This window comes from Oxyura jamaicensis, chromosome 1, assembly GCF_011077185.1.
Source record: "Oxyura jamaicensis isolate SHBP4307 breed ruddy duck chromosome 1, BPBGC_Ojam_1.0, whole genome shotgun sequence".
NCBI classification, from domain to species: domain Eukaryota; kingdom Metazoa; phylum Chordata; class Aves; order Anseriformes; family Anatidae; genus Oxyura; species Oxyura jamaicensis.
This window is the reverse complement of record NC_048893.1, coordinates 126,089,273-126,106,958: the sequence shown is the minus strand read 5'-3', so window position 1 is coordinate 126,106,958 and position 17,686 is coordinate 126,089,273. Positions and strand designations below refer to the sequence as shown.

The following is a 17,686-nucleotide window of genomic DNA, read 5'->3' as shown; positions in this document are numbered from 1 at the left end:
AGGGGGGGGGGGTGGAAAGACCACTTATAATTATTTTTCATGAACTGGTTTTCAGGTTGCTCAAGCAGATTCGATTCACGGAAAGTTTAGGATTCTCCTGCAGGAACCGCCTGAGCCGCCGTGGAGGCATGCAGCTCCCCGTCAGGGCGTCGCACAGGACCCAGGAGCTCTCAGTAAGGGCGGTGGGAAGGCGGGGTGGAGGCAGGGATAACCATGCGGGCAGCTGAGGGGAGGCAGCGTTTCATGCTCCTCCACCGCCTCCCCAGCGGCCAGCCCCCCCTCACTCCCGCAGGGACCCTCCCGGACCCCAGCGGGGCCGCTCTGCCCCCTGCCCACCCCCAGCCCCGGGGGCGCGGTGCCGCGACATGGCGGCCCCCTCACCCCGCGGGCGCGCACACGCCAGCGCTCACCCCTCTTCCCCCCTCCCCACCCGAAAGGCCGCCAGGCGCATGCGCGGCGGCGGGCGCGGAGCTGTCCGAGTGCTGAATTCCCAGCGCCTCATTCCGGCACAGGCGCCGGGATGCCCCGCAGCCCCCCGCCCTCCTCCTCCTCCCTCCATCCATCCGCCCCTCCGTCCCTCCATCCCTCCTGCCACTCGTCCCACCCTCCCTGCCAGCAGAGGGGAGAAGCAGAGCGAGCCTCTAGCCCCGTCACCGTTCCTAAATACTACTTTTCAAAGCAAAAAGGGGAATAAAACACACCGGCAACAGACCGCTCGCAGTGCTGCTCCCCTTTGCGTGATGCTCTGTGGGTAGTGGGGTTTCCTCTTTGCTCTCCTTTTCCTTTTTTCTTTTTCTTTTCTCTCTCTCTCTCTTTTTTTTTTTTTTTTTTTTTCCTTTTTTTTTTTTTTTTCTTTCTCCCTCACCCACTAAAATCAAGGCGAGGGAGCGACCAGGTCTGATGCTTTGTCTCCTTTGTGTTGGCTGCTGGAGATGAGCCTAGGCTTGACCTGACCATGATTCCAAGGACTGGCACTTCTTTTTTACCCCCAGTTTGTAGAGATCCAGACCTTCTCTTCCCGACTGCCAAGAAAAATAAACTATTGCTGAATTGGGGAATCTAGGCAGCACCAGCATACTTTTTCCCTGCATCTCTCTGGAATCATTTCTGGGATATTTTCCAAAATCATCACAGAAAGCAGGAGGAATGAACCGGCAGCTAGTGAAAATTTTGACAACCTTGTTTGCATTTTTCTTAGAGACAAACCACTTCAGGTAGGTGATATGGTTCTATGTGATGATATTTTTCAGAGGCTATGGAAATCATAACTATAAAGAAACTACGTCACATTAACCTAGTTTGTTTTGCTGTATTGAGAGTATTTTATGTTCTTTCTATATAGGCTATCCCTTTAACACTCAGAGACTCGTTGCTTGGTAACAAACACACCAAAAAATCAAGTTTGGGTGATCTATTTTTCATTTCTCTTATTCAAAGATGTACATTGTCACTGATTATCAGTAGAGTTAAAAACAGTTCCTTCAGTTTTTCTTCTGAATTTAATCTCTGCTCCCACCAGAGGTTATGTAGGAAGTTGCTTCGGTTCCCTCCTCTTCGAGCTCTGGAAATGACTGAATCAGTTTTGTCAGGGACACGGTTATTTGAAATTAGAGAGCCAGCCCTCTGATTTTGGGAAAACCCTGGATTAGACCAGTACTATGCTCACTTAAAGTATCAGTACATATGACTGTTGCTTTTTCTTTTCTTCTCTTTTCTTTTTTTTTCTTTTCTTTTCTTTCATTTTTTTTTAATATTTTATAAGGTTATGCTTTAGCTATTGCTATTGACTTTTTGCGGTACAAGGCAAACATGTCAGTTTTATTAGCCAAAACACCATTTCAGGTGAGATTCATTATTATAGTATACACAGCTGTGTATTTGTATGTTAATGTATAAAGTGTATTTATATGCATAATGATGTATATATACAGTGACAGAGTGAAATAATGCTTATATTCATGAATTTGCACACACGAGATCACAACACAACTTATAACTAGTGGATTCAGAATGAAAACAGAAGTAATTTGTATAGGATCATCCCAGATAAATGTACTGGATTAATCTTCCAGTTTTTCTTGTCTTAACTAAACAATTCTGTGATTTAAGATGGAAATATCATCTATTTTTGTATTAAAAATTAAAGTTGTTGTAACAGTACATGTCACTGAAAAAAGCAAAAAGAAGCAACTGACCTCTGTATATGGAACCTGAAAAAAGCAGTGAATCACACCTCAAGACTTTAGTAACATTGCTTTTTAACAGTTTTGATTTTTTTTTATAAAGATGTAAAAGATTTAATATTTGCTTCTAATTTCAGATGCTCTCTTGTATACCTATTTTGTTTATACTTAAATCTAGATGCACAAAAAAGAACAAGAAACACTCCTGAAACTGAGTGGTTCCCTTTGGGTGAATATTTAAATAGAGAATGGTTAAGAAGACAGAGATAGACTTACTTTTTTGTATAGCTGAAAGATTATATTGAATCATAGATACTATGACATTGGTTATTTAGGAATCAAGATAATGCTATTTATGATAAAATCTGTGCCCCTCCACACCAAATATTACTATTTCATTATAGTTTCTTTTCCCTTGTGAATGACCTGGGGAAACTCATGAATTGTCTTGCTTTGAAATACCCGATGTGCTTGCAGTATGTAATATGCTACGTACAGAAAGTTTCACATGCATGATATGGTACCAGACGTTTGCTCTTAAAACCTGACAACAGAGATATGTTATAAGACCTTGCATATAAATACCAACTGGTGATAATACTGATCATTTTTATAATTTGATGTTCATTGGTTAAAAAATAAATAAATAAACTGAAATAAACTAAAGAAAAACCCTGCTAATATCAGATGTGACTGATTCTTATACCTTTTTGCCATCTTCAGGAAGAATCCAGACATTCATTAGCATGACTTCAGTCTTATTTTGGTGGCATTTGTAAAGAACAATTAAAAAAACCTATATCCTTTCAAATAATAAAAAAAAAATCAGTGTTGCATGGTGAGTGTTTGAGAGTTGCCAGCTATTGTTTGGAATTTTAAAACCAACTTAAATCAGTGTTAACATATATGCATTTTAACTGCATACATAAAATTAAAACAATGATATGAAATAGATGTCAAAGTCCCTGTGTGATTGTTCTATACATTAAGACAAATAGTAAACTCAATCTTCTAAAGTCTTAAAGCTCTAATAAATTTCTTCCTAAAGCTGAGGGTTTTTTTGTTTGTTTATTTGTTTGTTTTTGCGAAGAGCAAGTTTTGTCCATGCATACTATCTGAAGCTCATTTTTATTTCTAGAATAAAGTTTTCTGATAAAAAATAGACTACATTGCTCTATAAAAACATTAATTATTACATTCACTGGATTGAGACAATTTTATTTAGTGCTAGAATTTCTTCATGAATGATACACTAGCTAAATAGTAGCTAATGGTGGCTAATAATTTATTTAGGACGACTTTCTGTAAAGAACATGATTCAAGATCTGGAAAATCCCCCTCACAGACCCTGTCTCCTTCAGATTTTTTGGACAAATTGATGGGAAGGACATCGGGGTATGATGCTAGAATCAGACCAAATTTTAAAGGTAAGTTTTTTAAGACTGATAATAAATTAATTGTTTACCTTTTGGTCAAAATGTAGTTTTAAGGGTGTTACCTCTGGGTTTTTATTCTCTTTTCAATAACTTAAATTTTCTTGTGTGATATTGTCATGGAGATCAGTCATTTCAAGGGAATACTGAGGTAGCAGTGTGGGTGATAAGGGTACAGAGCTGGAAAACCCTCTTTTCAAATTTACCTGTACATGACTATAATACTTAGCTGCCAGAGGTTGCTTCTAAAGATCTTACTAATTCCACATAGTAAATAAGATTCCAAGTTCCCCTCTAAAAACAACTGAGATGACTTGTGCCTGAAATTTTAAGCCATGAAGATCCTATCTTCAACATTTCCATGGTGAATTGTGGTCTTCTTTATAGCAGTGTTCTTTTTCTTCTTTAAAAAAAAAAAAGGTCTATGCTTGTGTTCAACTTGAATAAAGTAAAATCTTCTTCCCCAAAATAGGGAGGTAGGACTCAGGGCATGCACACAACATTTATCCGGGTAATGTTGATAAGAAACAATTTTTCAGGATCCCTACAAACTTGCAAAAACATATTCTGTTTGGGGAATTTCCATGGCTTCCCCCTTTTCTTCTAAAATTTTGACTGAGTTGAGGAGAATCACCATCACTATTCCAGAAGGCTGTGAACTGGAGGCCTTCTTTGCAATCATTGCTATCAGAGCACGTTTTCCTTGCTGTAGACCTTTAAATCCTGGTGAAAGTGAACACAGAATGTCTTTTGGCTTCAAATGAAGAGTCTGGAGACAAGTTTTCATTGTAAATATTTAGCATTTTTGGAGAGCTCTCTAATACCACCCAAACAGGCTCCTCCATGCCAATTCAAAGCTTGGAATGTAGTTCTACTTTGAAAATTAATAAAACTATTCCTTCTTCAATAAATCTGATGCCAAAGTACATTTACACTTGTATCTATTGGCTTTGTTGACCAAAATGCATGTTTTTCTATACTGATCTTTGTTAGCGGTGCTGTGAACATTGATAATGAGTGAAATAATCATTTCTTAGCCAGCAAATGAACCATTAGAAAAAAAAGGAGCTCACATGTCAATGAGAAAAGTGTTTAATTAAATTTAGATCAAAGATCATTTTCTCTCTCTTTTACATGTGCAAATTACAAGACTTGTAATGAAATGTCTTTTTCGACTGCTTACCAGTGAGGAGGAATCTAGTTTGACTTTCAGATCCAAAGGTTTTAAATTAATAAAACTCTAGTCAGACAAGTTTTAAGTATTAATTTCAGAATAGTTTTCAAAATGTTTATTGAGTTCCTGAATTGGCTTGAGTTCCACATTGGCTTGTAGTAATATTGCATTAGGTTTTTGCATTTATGTAATGTGTTCACATGAATAGCAGAGACGTTTCAGAGAACGCAGATAATGGCAGAAAATGCCTGAAATAAGATTGTTAAGAACTTCTTCCTACCCTTTTTGTGGGATAGACAGTAAAGAAGATTTCTGCTTCATATCTTGTAGCTCAGGTAAAATCAGTGAGACTGGCAGTCATGTACATAGGACAATAAAAATACAGCTTTTTATTTCCCCCAACACATATCTAAAAGCATTTTGTGAAAAAGGCAGGAGAAGACAGATCCACAGCTTTGTTCCCTTGATGCTCAAGTGGGTAGAGCAGGTATGGTGTGCACAATGTAAGGTACATGCTGATCTGTTTGACAAATGCTTCTCCCCTCCAAGTCCCATAGTTCATGTTCCCAAAGTGAAGCTGCTTCCTGATGACACCTATGAGTGTTTAATAACAAAGAGTCTGGCATTTCGTATACGTATACTTTCATGACGTCACTTTCTAGTGCGGTGTGGTACTTTACAGCAGTTTGAACTGACAAACAGATCCACATTTTTTCATAACTTCACATCTCTGAGCTCTCACTGGTGAGGGGTATACCCTCACCAAAACCTAAGAAAGGTTTTCTTATGAACTAGAGAGTTAAGTCATCTGGGTTTGAACTTCACAGCACAAGTGAAAACCTTTTCAGATGATAACTATTTTTATTAGTCATTATGATGCACACCTATGTTATAGTTGCCCAGGTCTTGTTATTTTTTTCAAAGAATAAAAAGTACTTAATGTTCTATATAACATTTTTTCCTTATAAAGAATAAGAGCACAGCTGCAAAGAGGTCATAATAAATTTATCTTGATTAGAGTTAAGTATTATTATTATTATTATTATTTTACTGAATTTTAATTGTGACCTTAATACAAATTGTTTCAATTTCTAACATTTATTAGTCTGTGTGAGATTTTTTTTGGTGATATGCTCTATTGTACAATACTGATATTTTAAGTCACATAACTCTATTGATGTATGGAATATTAAAAGATTACTCAATCTATAACATTTTTTTTGTATTTTAAGTCAAGAAGTTTTAAGCATAAAAGATATCTGTGGGAAGAATAGCTTAAACTAGGGGTATAATATCTGACTTTGCATATAGTCTGGGGTTAATATCCATTTCCTGTGACTCACAAAAGACATTGTGCATGAAGATAATGTGTTCACTACTCATGCGTTTGTCTGGCTTTTTCTGCTTTAGACCAGTTATATATCTTTCTCCTCTGTCCACCAGGCATTTTAAAATATCAGAAAAGTCTGATATTCTTGGAAAAGCAACTGAGTAGAACCCATTTATCTTATACTACTTATTCTAGAATAATTAAATGTATTTTTATGACTAGTCTGAATTACTGGAAAACAGAAAAAACAGAACCTATTTGATTATTTTGTGAAATAAAGGTTACATGTTCTAAAAAGAGAGGAAAATGTTGCTTACTGGAACAAGGTGTTTTATCCAAATAAAGCATTTCATCACTAGTTACTGCTTCTGCCTAACCAGCTCTTGTGAATTAGAACATTCAGGAAGACACTGGGAGAGCAACAGATCAATATATAAATGTTTAGACATCAAGAGCACATATCATTGCCTAGCTCCTTTTTTTTTCTTTTTTTTTTCTTCCCCCCCCCCTTTTTTTTTTTTTTTTCTTTTTCCCCAGCAGTGCCGTAATAGTGAAAGATTATTTCTTTTCCTATCTTTCTCTCTTATACAACCATCGGAGAACACAAAGAATGATTTCTGGTTCTTGTTGACACAACCCATGGTCAGATACAGAGCCACCAGGGAATTAGAGAAACTGTTGCCCCAATGATCAGCCAGAGAGAAGTGCCAGAATGATGCTCTCTCTAAATTGCCTTTCTGTAATCACTTTGTCAGATACTTAATGCACACTTTTCCATCTCACACTTACCTCTTATTGAATTTGAATAGCCTAATAATTTCTGTAAGGATACAGAGGGGAATACTTTTAAATGTAAATAAGAAGACTACAAGCTAATACTAATTGAAGTTCCTGATAGTCCTTCTGTTGACAGCAAACATACACTTGGGGTCCTATGACTTGATTTGCTTTCATTTTCAATTATAACATCAATTAAGAGTGGCTTATATAAAATAATAAAAAGTGAACCTGCATGATGTTCTTTTCGTGTGATTAATATCAATATCAAATACTTTTAATGATAAAAAGCAAAAACAACAACAAAAATCAGTGAAGTCTTATACTTTCTCCATTGCTCACTTTATTTTCCTCAACAAAGCCAGAAATAGTGCAGGGCACTTGTGTTATAACACTAGCCAAGAATGTAGTTTAGTGCTGGTAGAAACTAGAGATGGCAAAGTGGTATCATAGATTCCTATAGATTCACCTCAGGCTTCCTGAAGAATACTGTATGCAATACCATGGTACACAGGATCAATCTACAACTTAATCACATCATGAGATGCAAGGCTGATGGAAAGTCAGTTTGAATTTAAGATTTCTTGGCAAGTATTGACCTCCAGAAGATAATAGATTATTTCTGTGTTTTAATACCTTCATCTTCTAAAATCACTTAAAATCTAAAAGAAGCTAGAACTGATCAGATAGAGAAAACTAATTATCCATAGCCATTACTAAGTCCTTTACGCCTAATACTTTAAGAAATAGAAGGCTGTCATGCACTGGAGAGATGGGGAATTTGTCCCCAGGATCTCCAGAAAATGTTAATAATGACAATGATGGTAATTTTATTTTGCATTGAATTTAATTCTGTGTTTTCAGTGCATCTTTTCCCCTTAAGTCTTTTTTTTTTTTTTTTTTTTTTTTTTTTTGAAAAAAATTTTTTTTTTTTTGGTGTTAAATGGAGATGTGTAGCAAGTGTGTCCATCAACATTATCCTCATCACTGGATGGTGCAATGCAGTGTGAACCAACTTGCTCAAAAGCTGCTGCTTTTGAACTCAGAAGTCTTGTTGGAGGGATGCAGTTTGGGCATGCAGTGACTTTAGCTGTAAAAGATTAGTCTGTGATTACAGTGTTGTAATGTCATTCTCGTGCCGAGTCAGTGGGTTTACATCTGAATAATAAACACACGGACTAAGTAATTTACTGAAAATTAGCCTGACAACTGTTACAGGAAATGGCTTATGCACTTTAATACTATAACTCCTTGGCACCAAGGGTCAGTTTTTTCCATGCATTCAAGCCTGTTGCTTGTTTGGCCCCTAAGTTGACCAACAATAAAATATTTAAAAAGTCATGAATAGAAAGCACTTAATGACGTTTAAGGGTGAAATGAATGACATCAGGAGTAATACATAAAAGCAGCTTCTATGTACATGCTAAGAAGAGGCACTCTCTGATGATATTTACCCTAATCTAAACATATGCTTCACAATAAATATTTCTTGGAAAAATAACCTATAAATATATTAAAAGGCTGAAAATTATACATGACAGACATGGAGCTGGCATGGTTTGTTCTCCAGTGGTTAACAAACTTCCCAATGCCAGAATTTAGTTGGTAACAACCACTGCCCATAGCATCAGATGCAGCGAGTATTCTACATTGGGCTACTTTCTACAGAGTTGAGGCTCCAAAGGCCACATCCAGTGGAAGCTCAGATCAGAATCAGGCAAGACATCACATAGGAAGGAAGTGCACCCTACTGATGAACATGATAGGGCTTATGCAGAAGGTTTATTGTAGACAGAGGGAAGACACCTGGCCAGTTTTTGGAAGCAGCCAGGCTGTTACACTCCTTAAACACAGGTTTCTTGAGATGTGTGCATACCCATTATTAGGGAGGTATGCTTATGATTTACTTTCATCTTTTAAACAGGCCTCTCACTGTAAAGGTAGATGCTATATGAGGATATCCTGCCCACAGAATATCTTTTTTGTGTGTGTGTGTGTGTGTGTGTTTGTTGTTGTTGCTTTTTGGTTTTGTTTTTGTTTTGGTTGGTTGATTGGTTGATTGATTCTGTTTGTTTGTTTGTTTTGTTTTATATCTTCAACTGTAGAAATGTAGCGAAGAAACTGATGTTCTGTCACTGCTCTAGACATTCATGTTTTCATGCAGAAACCTTTCCACTGCAATTATGTGAGGAACCTTTCAATTGTGTTTCTTTTATAAATCCTTGGAAAGAGGGCCATGGAAGTTGTCCTTCTCCCCATCCCTTTTAGTTTCATGTTCTTTCCCAAAACATCAGCAGGCTATGGGAATTTCATAGCTAGTTAGGTTATGTCAAACCTACTAGACAAGTGGGGCCAGGCAGCAAGCTCAGGTAGACTCCCTGACTACCTACACTGCTTATGTGTTTGCTCATTCCCTGAATCTCTTTCTGAGCTTCCTCCAAATAGCTTCCTTCCATCCATAGCAAGTCAGAAAGGCTGTGAGCTTGCAGCAGTGTAAACACATTGTCGCTTGACCTCTAGGCTAAGAATACATCCCTGGTCTTCTCTTATATTTAAAAGGTTAGCCATGGTCATTCAGGTTGTGTTGGTGTGTTGCTTTTACTGAGTACCAGTATTTAATTAAGAGGTATCAATGGATTTGGCAGTAGTCATGGAATATTGGTCTGCTGCTGCACCAACTGCCAAGAGGATTTATGATAAACAAATGTTAAAGCAGATCCAAAGTCTTTTGATATCTAAACAGGAGGCACTATTGTTCTCACCATGTTCTAATTTAATCGTGTTATTTTCATTATTTCCAGTGTCGGGTTTAGATTTAAATATCTTATGTAGTTGAAGCCAATGCCCTGGGGTCAGTAATTGTCTTGTTATGTTTTGGCTGTCTTAAAAAAAAAAAAACATTCAATTTATATATAGAATATATAAAACATGTACACTCGATTTACTATAAATATATCATTTGTAAATTACATCTATTCCGTACAGTAATACAGTAACTAGGAATACGTACACATAAAGCAGAAAAGTGCAATTTTATTAGGCAGATGCATTATTTTAATCCCCCCCCCCCCAATACGAATATAAATCTCTGATTAAGTCATCAGAAAGTGTATGTTTGATACTTCAGCTTCCAAATAAGCATTTCGCAGTCTTTCACAGAAACAAGTGATTTTAATGGTCTGCAGAGAAGAGCTCTCTAAATGATGCAGACAAGGTGGTACAGGGTCTGACACAGCTTTCAAATGAAGAGTATGCAATGTCTGGCATAAATAGCTATCTGCCGATCTCATTTAGACAAAATCCATGGTTTAAATGAAAGCATACAGAAATATAAAGGTTAAAATTCTAGAAAGCATGAGAGATCACCAAGTATTCAGTTGCTTAGTCCAGGGAGAAAATGCATGGGGAACATGGCTTTTTAACCTTGTAACTGGTTGTCTAAGAGTCTTGACCATTTAATACAGTGCACAGATGTGACTGTAGTCTCATCTCATCTCATGCTGCGGTCAGCTGACGTCCATGTTACATAAAAAGTTGTAAGGACAGAAATTGGAAACCAGCACTTCTCACTCTTCTTGATAATTACTCTGACAGCTAAGATAAAAATTTTCACGGGTTCAGTTTATTTCTCCAAATATTTTATCCTAAGTGCTTTGCTGCACAATAAGGTGAATTCAGAACACCATCTGCACCTATTAACTATTTTTAGAAGTGACCATAGCTGCACTTTGGGATTAATCCCATCCACTATCCATATGAGATGACAATGAGAGATTTCCCTCCTCAGTTCCCAAGAAACCCATAGACTTGTAGCTTAGGAGGTGCGAGTTTGCATCCCTTCAATCTGAGGTATGCATAGAAGATCCTAGAAATGACTTTCTGTATGGAATTTCCCAATATCTTGTTATTAGCTGCAAAGCTGGCTGTGTTTTAAAAGGAAGGACTGAAATTCTTGTTTGCTCTTTCAAAGATTTTATATGTTGCAGGGTAATGATCTGAAATATGGATACTGAATGAAGTACCTAAACCTTACTGAGGAGGGACTCAGAAATACCACCAATGCATCAGAATTGCAGCTGCTTCTACCTGTCCCAGGACTAAGATTTTGTTGGCTACAGCAAACAGTGGCCTGTCCAGGGGAGCACGGTAGTGTTATGATGCTCTCCTCTGAAAGCTAATATCCCTACCTTTGTGTTTCTATCTCTCCAAAGCTCAGGAATGCATGGAAGAAACTGGGCACATCCAAGACAAGATGAGTTGTGGGCACTTTCCCTTGAAGAATAGTGACTGATATTCAATTGATAAAGTTATTCTGTCCCAGGAACATATCTATGTTATCTCCTTTATTTTTGTACTTAAGGAAATACAGCAAAGAAGAGGCCAAATGCTTTCCTTAAACCAGCATAATTAGGACCTAAGATTAAACCTAAGATTAAAATTTACCAGATCAATATTTGTTACGTTAGACTGTCTCTAATGACTACATTCCCAATGTGTGATGTCTTCGTGTCTTCGTCTTAGGTTATAAAACTTTTTTATCAGGACTGCTGCTGCTCCTTCTTCTTTTGCTGTTTAGTGTGTTTAATAAAGAATAAGTCCTAAATAATAAATAAAATAATAACAACACTTTGGCAGGAATGCTGCTATAAACTCTCACATTGAAATTTAAAGCAATATCTCACTCTGTTGCAGAGATGCATGCAAATTACATGAATTAGACCAAACCAACATAGGATGTGAAAACTGCTTTCTGTCAGGATGTGAATATAACCTGTTGCCTGTGCATAAATTCACACACAAACCAAAATGCACATGTGGCCACTCCACATAAGAACTTCAGACTGCAGCAATGTCCTTTGCAGACTGTGATGTCCTATCAGATGGAGAAGTCTGAGGTATTAAAAACCTTTGGTCAGTTTGCTTATAGGAGCCATCCTAAAAATAATAATCTGGGAGAATTTTACAGCCATTTGGCTCCATAATACTGAGAATGATTTTGCAGTTCTTTGGCTCCTTATCCCTAAAAATTTTATTGTATTTTACTTTATTTTTTATTTTTTCACACTTCTGAGGTGTGTTTTGAGTGGGGTAAAGCCAGAACAATTTGTTAAAATCAATTTTTAAACATACACACACACACACGTATATATATATATATATATATATATATTTCCTGTATAAGAAAAGCTTTGTAGACTTATCAAAATTGTAAACAGTTAGGGACAGATTCCATATAGGTTAATAAGCTCCTCAGTAGGAATATAGTCTCATATGGGCAACTTTGCAATAGACTCCTACTTAACATGGATATTGGTCGTAGAAACTGTAAAAAGATTGTACTCTGACCCTACAATGAACTTTCTGTCAGCAGAGCTTTGAGCCTATTAAACCATCTGATGGTCCTCTCAGTGATGCAGTGAGCATCCTGCATTGAAGAGCCTATCATTTCCTTACTACAGGTGATTTGGCATTGATAAAAAAGTAAGTCATCCATTTTATAAGATGCTTATTTTCTAGGCTGGTGAAGAGTTCTCATTTCCTCTTCCATTTTCCAGCCATTTTATATACAGAGTTCCTTGATGACTGAAAAATTGCTGGTTAGAGACATCCAAGAAGTGCCTTAATCATAGAATTATAGAATAGCTTGGGTTGGAAGGGACCTTAAAGACCACTTAGTTCCAATACCCTTGCCATAGGCAGTGACATTACCCACTAGATCAGGTTGGCCAATGCCCCATCCAACCTGGCCTTGAACACCTCCAGGGATGAGGTATCCACAGCTTCTCTGGGCAACCTGTTCCTGTGCCTCACCAACCTCTGTGTGAAGAATTTCTTCCCAAAGTCTAATCTAAATCTATCCTCTTTTAGTTTAAGGACATTCCCCTTGTCCTGTCATTATCCACCCAAATAAAGAGTCCCTCTCCATCTTTTTTATAAGACCCCTTTAGGTACTGAAAGGCCTCAATGAGGTTTCCCTGGAGCCTTCACTTCTCCAGGCTGAGCCTCATAGGAGAGGTGCTCAGCACTCTGACCATTTTGTGGCCCTCCTCTGGACTCCTTCTAACATGTCTACATCTTTCTTGTGCTGAGAGTGCAAACCTGCATGTAGTACTCCAAGTAAGGCCTCACAAGGGCAGAGTAGAGGGGGCCTAAAAGAGGTCTTGAAGATCTCTTTTTGGTATTCAGGATGTGGGAGACAACATAGCAGGTTCTCAGAGGGAGACAGGATTTGTAAAGAGAGGGTACAGGAGACTGAGCTAAATGTACAGCTGATGGGTCAGGAGGGAGGAATTAATTTCAGAGTCATACTCTGCATAGATTGCATGGAAATGAGTGGAACTATAAGGAGGTTAAAAATGGGAGTTCCCAACAGCTGAAATGTTTAAAAACAGAAAGAAAAATGTTGGTGCTAGGTGTGGTGAATATATGTGGTTTTGTCTCTGACCAGTTGCAGATTGCCATCTATATCAGCTCCTGACCTTTTCTGTTGTCATTTGTCCTTATGGCTGAGCCATCCCATTTGTCTAAATCCCATTGTTCATCTGTGTCCCATACATCATTTGGTGCATAATTCCCTAGCGACAGTAAATCAGTGTCTGGTCAGTAATGTTAGTCAACCAAACTGCTCTTTTTCTTGAACTCCTGCATATGCCTTCTGACAGTAAAGCAAGGAACATTAGGGAGATGTTAAAAGAAAAGCTGGCAGAATTATGAAATAAGGTGAGTGTCCAAGGCTCAGAAGAATAAAAAGGGAGTTATAATATATTCTGAGACCTCTCTGAATACAGACAGTGACATTGACCAAGATCTATATTTGAGATTGTACCTATTTACACATATAACTAAGTTTCCATCAATTTCTGTGGTACAAGAATGGAATCACAGAGAAGGAACAAAGGCAGAAATATTCAGAGAAGAAGGAATAAAGCACCATTTATTATTGTTAATAAATGTTTTGAGGTGAGTATGCAGAACAGAACAAAGCAGTTAATTCTGACTGAAAATAAAAGCCTAGACTGGGTTAACAGAATTTCAGTATTATTATTAATACTTTTTTTTTTTTTTTTTTTTTTTTTTCATTAAGCAGATCTTTCCTCCTGCCTTCTCCTCTCAGTACATATTTTTTGTCTTGTGTTTCTGTGTGGTCTCTTAGATGAGTTGGCTACAGTGAATTTGTAAAATATTATTAAAAATAAAATTGCCCAGGAGGAGTTTGACTGACCCTATGCAGGAATGCAGATTTCATGACTAGAGATGTAATACCATATTTTATTTAACCACATTAAGGAGTGTCCCAGGCCTCTGAACACATTAGGCAGTTCATATTCTGATCAGCAGCAAAGAGCTCTGTCTTCTCTGTCTTCATTAATGCAAAGCAAGCAAGCAGTTTCTCAGAACCAGGTGCAAGGAGCATCTCTGCTACCTGCTCCCAGTGAGGCTGAGATCCTTTGCTTTCCATTTGCTCATGTCAGTGAAAATTACTTGGTGATAAAAAAACAAAACAAAAGAAAACAACTAGGTGCCTGGATCTTTTCATCCCATAAGAAAAGCTAAGAGTTCAATTTCACCACAAAGTACCCATTTCTCTCTTGCACTGGAGGAAAAAGGACTTCAGATATAAATGCCTTGCAGTGAGGTACTGGTCACTTCTCAGAATGGAAAGACATGAGAGAAGAGAGGAGAGCTCAGAGAAAAAAAAAAAAAAAATGAAGGACATATGAAGAATTAAGGCATTTATTTGAATATTTTCAAAGTTGACATAAGTACTAAAGTACCTTTGCAGTGCAGGCTTCTAGTTCCAATAGGAAATTTTTGGATCAAAGATTTCTTATTCACTTTTTTTTATTTTTTTTTTCTTTCTTTCTTTATTTTTTTTTTCCACAGACTCATTTGCACATGCAAGATTTTAGCTTTGGGACTGGCTGTACTCAGTCACAAGTGTGACAGGCTTGTGTAGAAATATCTCAGCTAGCTTTCAAGTAATTTGCTCAGAGGTGCTTTGTGCCACATAGAGATGATACAGAGCTCAGCAGGAGCTATAATGCCTGAGGTTACTGGCCTCCAGTGAATTCCAACCTGCCATGACTACACCGGTAGCAGCCCTCAAACTGCCTACGTGAAAGTCAGCTCCAATGCCTTTATATGATCCATTGTGTCTGTTGTTGCTACATATTCTTTGTAGACTAGCTCAGGTTAGCTGGGTAAATCAGGAGCATGTCAAATGTTTAAAGGGCTTTTCACTTCTGAGCTCCTGGTTTGGGGAGTGAAATGAAATAGTGCCTGAAAATTGTTCTTGTGTGGTGTCTGTTAGATAACCTGCATGGAAATATCCCACTGCACCCCAAAGCTGACAGTAATACATGTTTCTGTTATCAGCCTTAGCAGAAAGAGGCAGGGAAGAATGAACACGTCATATGGACTATCCTGTAATGCCAAATGCAGAGCTGAAGAGGTTTTGTAGCATGAGACTCACCTTCCTCTTCCAGCTTTGGGTCTGAGGACAGAAGCGTTTCTTCAGTGTAAGGCATGCCAATCCAACAATTTTCACAGGCACTTTAAGGCACAAAAAGTGCATCTTAGCAGGGATTTTCCTCCTGTGATGTGCTGATGGGATTTTAGCAGCATGACTTCTGTTACATTCAGCAATAGTCCCACAGCTGAAAACTCACATACCACTTCAAAAATTGATTGCTTACTGTTTGACCTCAGACTATGTCAATGCATATATGGATGGCTTTAGCTCTACTTACCTCAGAGACCTTTTATTTTTGTGACTCATTCTGTAATCACCTGAATCTGACAATCACTGTAGTGTTTGTCTTGTAAGTCTCCAGTGGTATTTTACTGAAGAAAAGCTTTCAATTTTGGAATGTGACGTGCCCTTTTTATTTCCAGGTAATGTTGTAAGGCTGCATTTTTGCTCAGATGTTTTCTAAAGTTAAACAAATGAAGGAAGCAGCTTAAATTTTGATGTAAAAGAGTTGTCTTGATGACATTTTTTATATTTATATGTGTGTGTGTGCGCCTACATGTGCACTTGCTGAAATAGGCAGAGATACGAAAACTAGGGAAAAATGTACTTAAGGCATTCCTTTAATTGTAATGCTTTCATGATGGTTCTGTTTAGTGTTACCTACTTTGGGCAGAGCATTCTGTTTGTCCTTCACTCTACAGATACCACTGCAATAAGTGGCATTGCTCAAATGTATTCTTTAACTACTTGGTAGTATTTGGGCTCAGTAATATCCATGGGCATGAGATTCCTAAAGAGGTTTTAGGCACCTAAATTTGTCTGCAGATTTGGCTCTGGGTCTGCCAATGCCTTTGTGGCTCTTGGCCTTATCCTGTTGTTCATAAATGTATATTGACTTCACAGAATACAATTTTGTATTCAGATGCAAGAGTAAGCACACAAAACTGTTTCTGCATTCCCACCAGGAGACATTGCATTCTCAGCAAGCTAAGTTATTATATATGACAGATGAACTTTCAGACTATGTTGGTTTTAGCTTGATGAAGCAGAGCAATAATTTTGTTTTTATTTTATTTTATTTTTTTATTTTTTCTCAGTAATTTGCATCAGGGCAAAGTACCATACAATTGCTGTATTGCAGAGGTTCCTGAGATCTCTTCCCTTGTGAGGTTCCTTTTTTATTTTATTCATTTGTTTAATAGATACAATTGCCATCAATGAATAATAAAATTGATGTAAGCATAATAATTTCTGAGTAATGTTGGATTGTGGTGAACACATATAAAGAAAAAGGACTGATTTGTTTTCTTAGCACGATTATACTTAGGGAGTTAGGGTGATATACCCCACGGAAATCCTATAGAAAAACAATGTCCTCAACAAAGCATCACTCCCCAACAATAAATGTCACCTAGATTTTCAAGCCTTAAGGTGACTATATTGTCCTGGTGTTATTAGTTTTGCTTCTTATATATTATAATAATATTACGTATTATATGATATATATGATATGATATATTTCCTTTGCTATTAAGACCCAAGTGAGATGATGGAGGAAAGATGGGGGAAAATGTCGGTTTTGCCTAAAGGCAGAAGAAAAGGGAAAGGGAGAAGGAGGCTCACCTAGGTACTTGAAATAAAGACCACCTGTGGTGTGGTTCCTGCTTTCTTAACAGAAACCTAAGTAAACTTCTTAAATCATGAGCTTTTTCTCACCAGGGGTTGGACTACATATTTAGGCAGAACTTTAAAAACAAGTGTACAAGCTGATTTGCTTCTGGAGTAGCTTCAGGACCCCTGTGCCTCAGGGGAATTTTTCCAGTGCATCAAAGCCCCCTTTCTTACCTTGGCCATGTATCCATGGTCCCTGGCCACAGGCTTGGCTGAGACGCATTTGATAGCGCTTTTCCAGTCCTTACCCTGCCTGCTTCACTCTGAGAAGGTAGGAAGCTCGAAGGATAAATAACTTGCTCCTGCCTAATGACCATGGCAAGCTGTGGTGTCCCAGCAGTAGTTCGGTGTTGCTGCCTGACATACAAGGATGTGCCTGCAGGGCCATGAAGAGATGCGTTCTGAAGCTCTTGAAGTGATAATTCAGGTACATGTAGTACTGCAGCTGCAGAAGCAGAGCCCTCCACGGGAGTTGGCTGTTTTTGGTCTCTTGAGGACTGTGCTGGATGTTGGAGGCTGTTTGGTTTGGTGGAGGAGAAATGGTTGCTAAAAACCCTCCTGTCTCCAGAACTGTCAACGTAAAAAACTATCTTCAAAAATCTTGCTACTCTACCCTGCTGATCTGGTATCTGTTACCAGTGCTCA

At 37.9% G+C, this 17,686-nt stretch overlaps 1 protein-coding gene across 5 annotated transcripts in view; it reads left to right on the top strand.

The window, feature by feature from the left end:
* The first annotated feature begins 549 nt into the window (after positions 1-549).
* The window catches only part of GLRA2 (glycine receptor alpha 2), a 130,921-nt gene continuing 113,784 nt past the window's right edge, over positions 550-17,686 (top strand). Inside the window, exons 1-2 of one of the 5 annotated variants that reach the window (XM_035328843.1) lie at positions 550-1,214; positions 3,477-3,610. In XM_035328843.1, coding sequence (XP_035184734.1) covers positions 1,147-1,214; positions 3,477-3,610 — 202 coding nt within the window. In that variant the 5' untranslated portion in view covers positions 550-1,146. Of the gene's footprint in view, positions 1,215-3,476; positions 3,611-17,686 lie in introns of those variants that run through there. The other 4 variants (XM_035328615.1, XM_035328698.1, XM_035328547.1 and 1 more) reach the window with 4 other exon arrangements.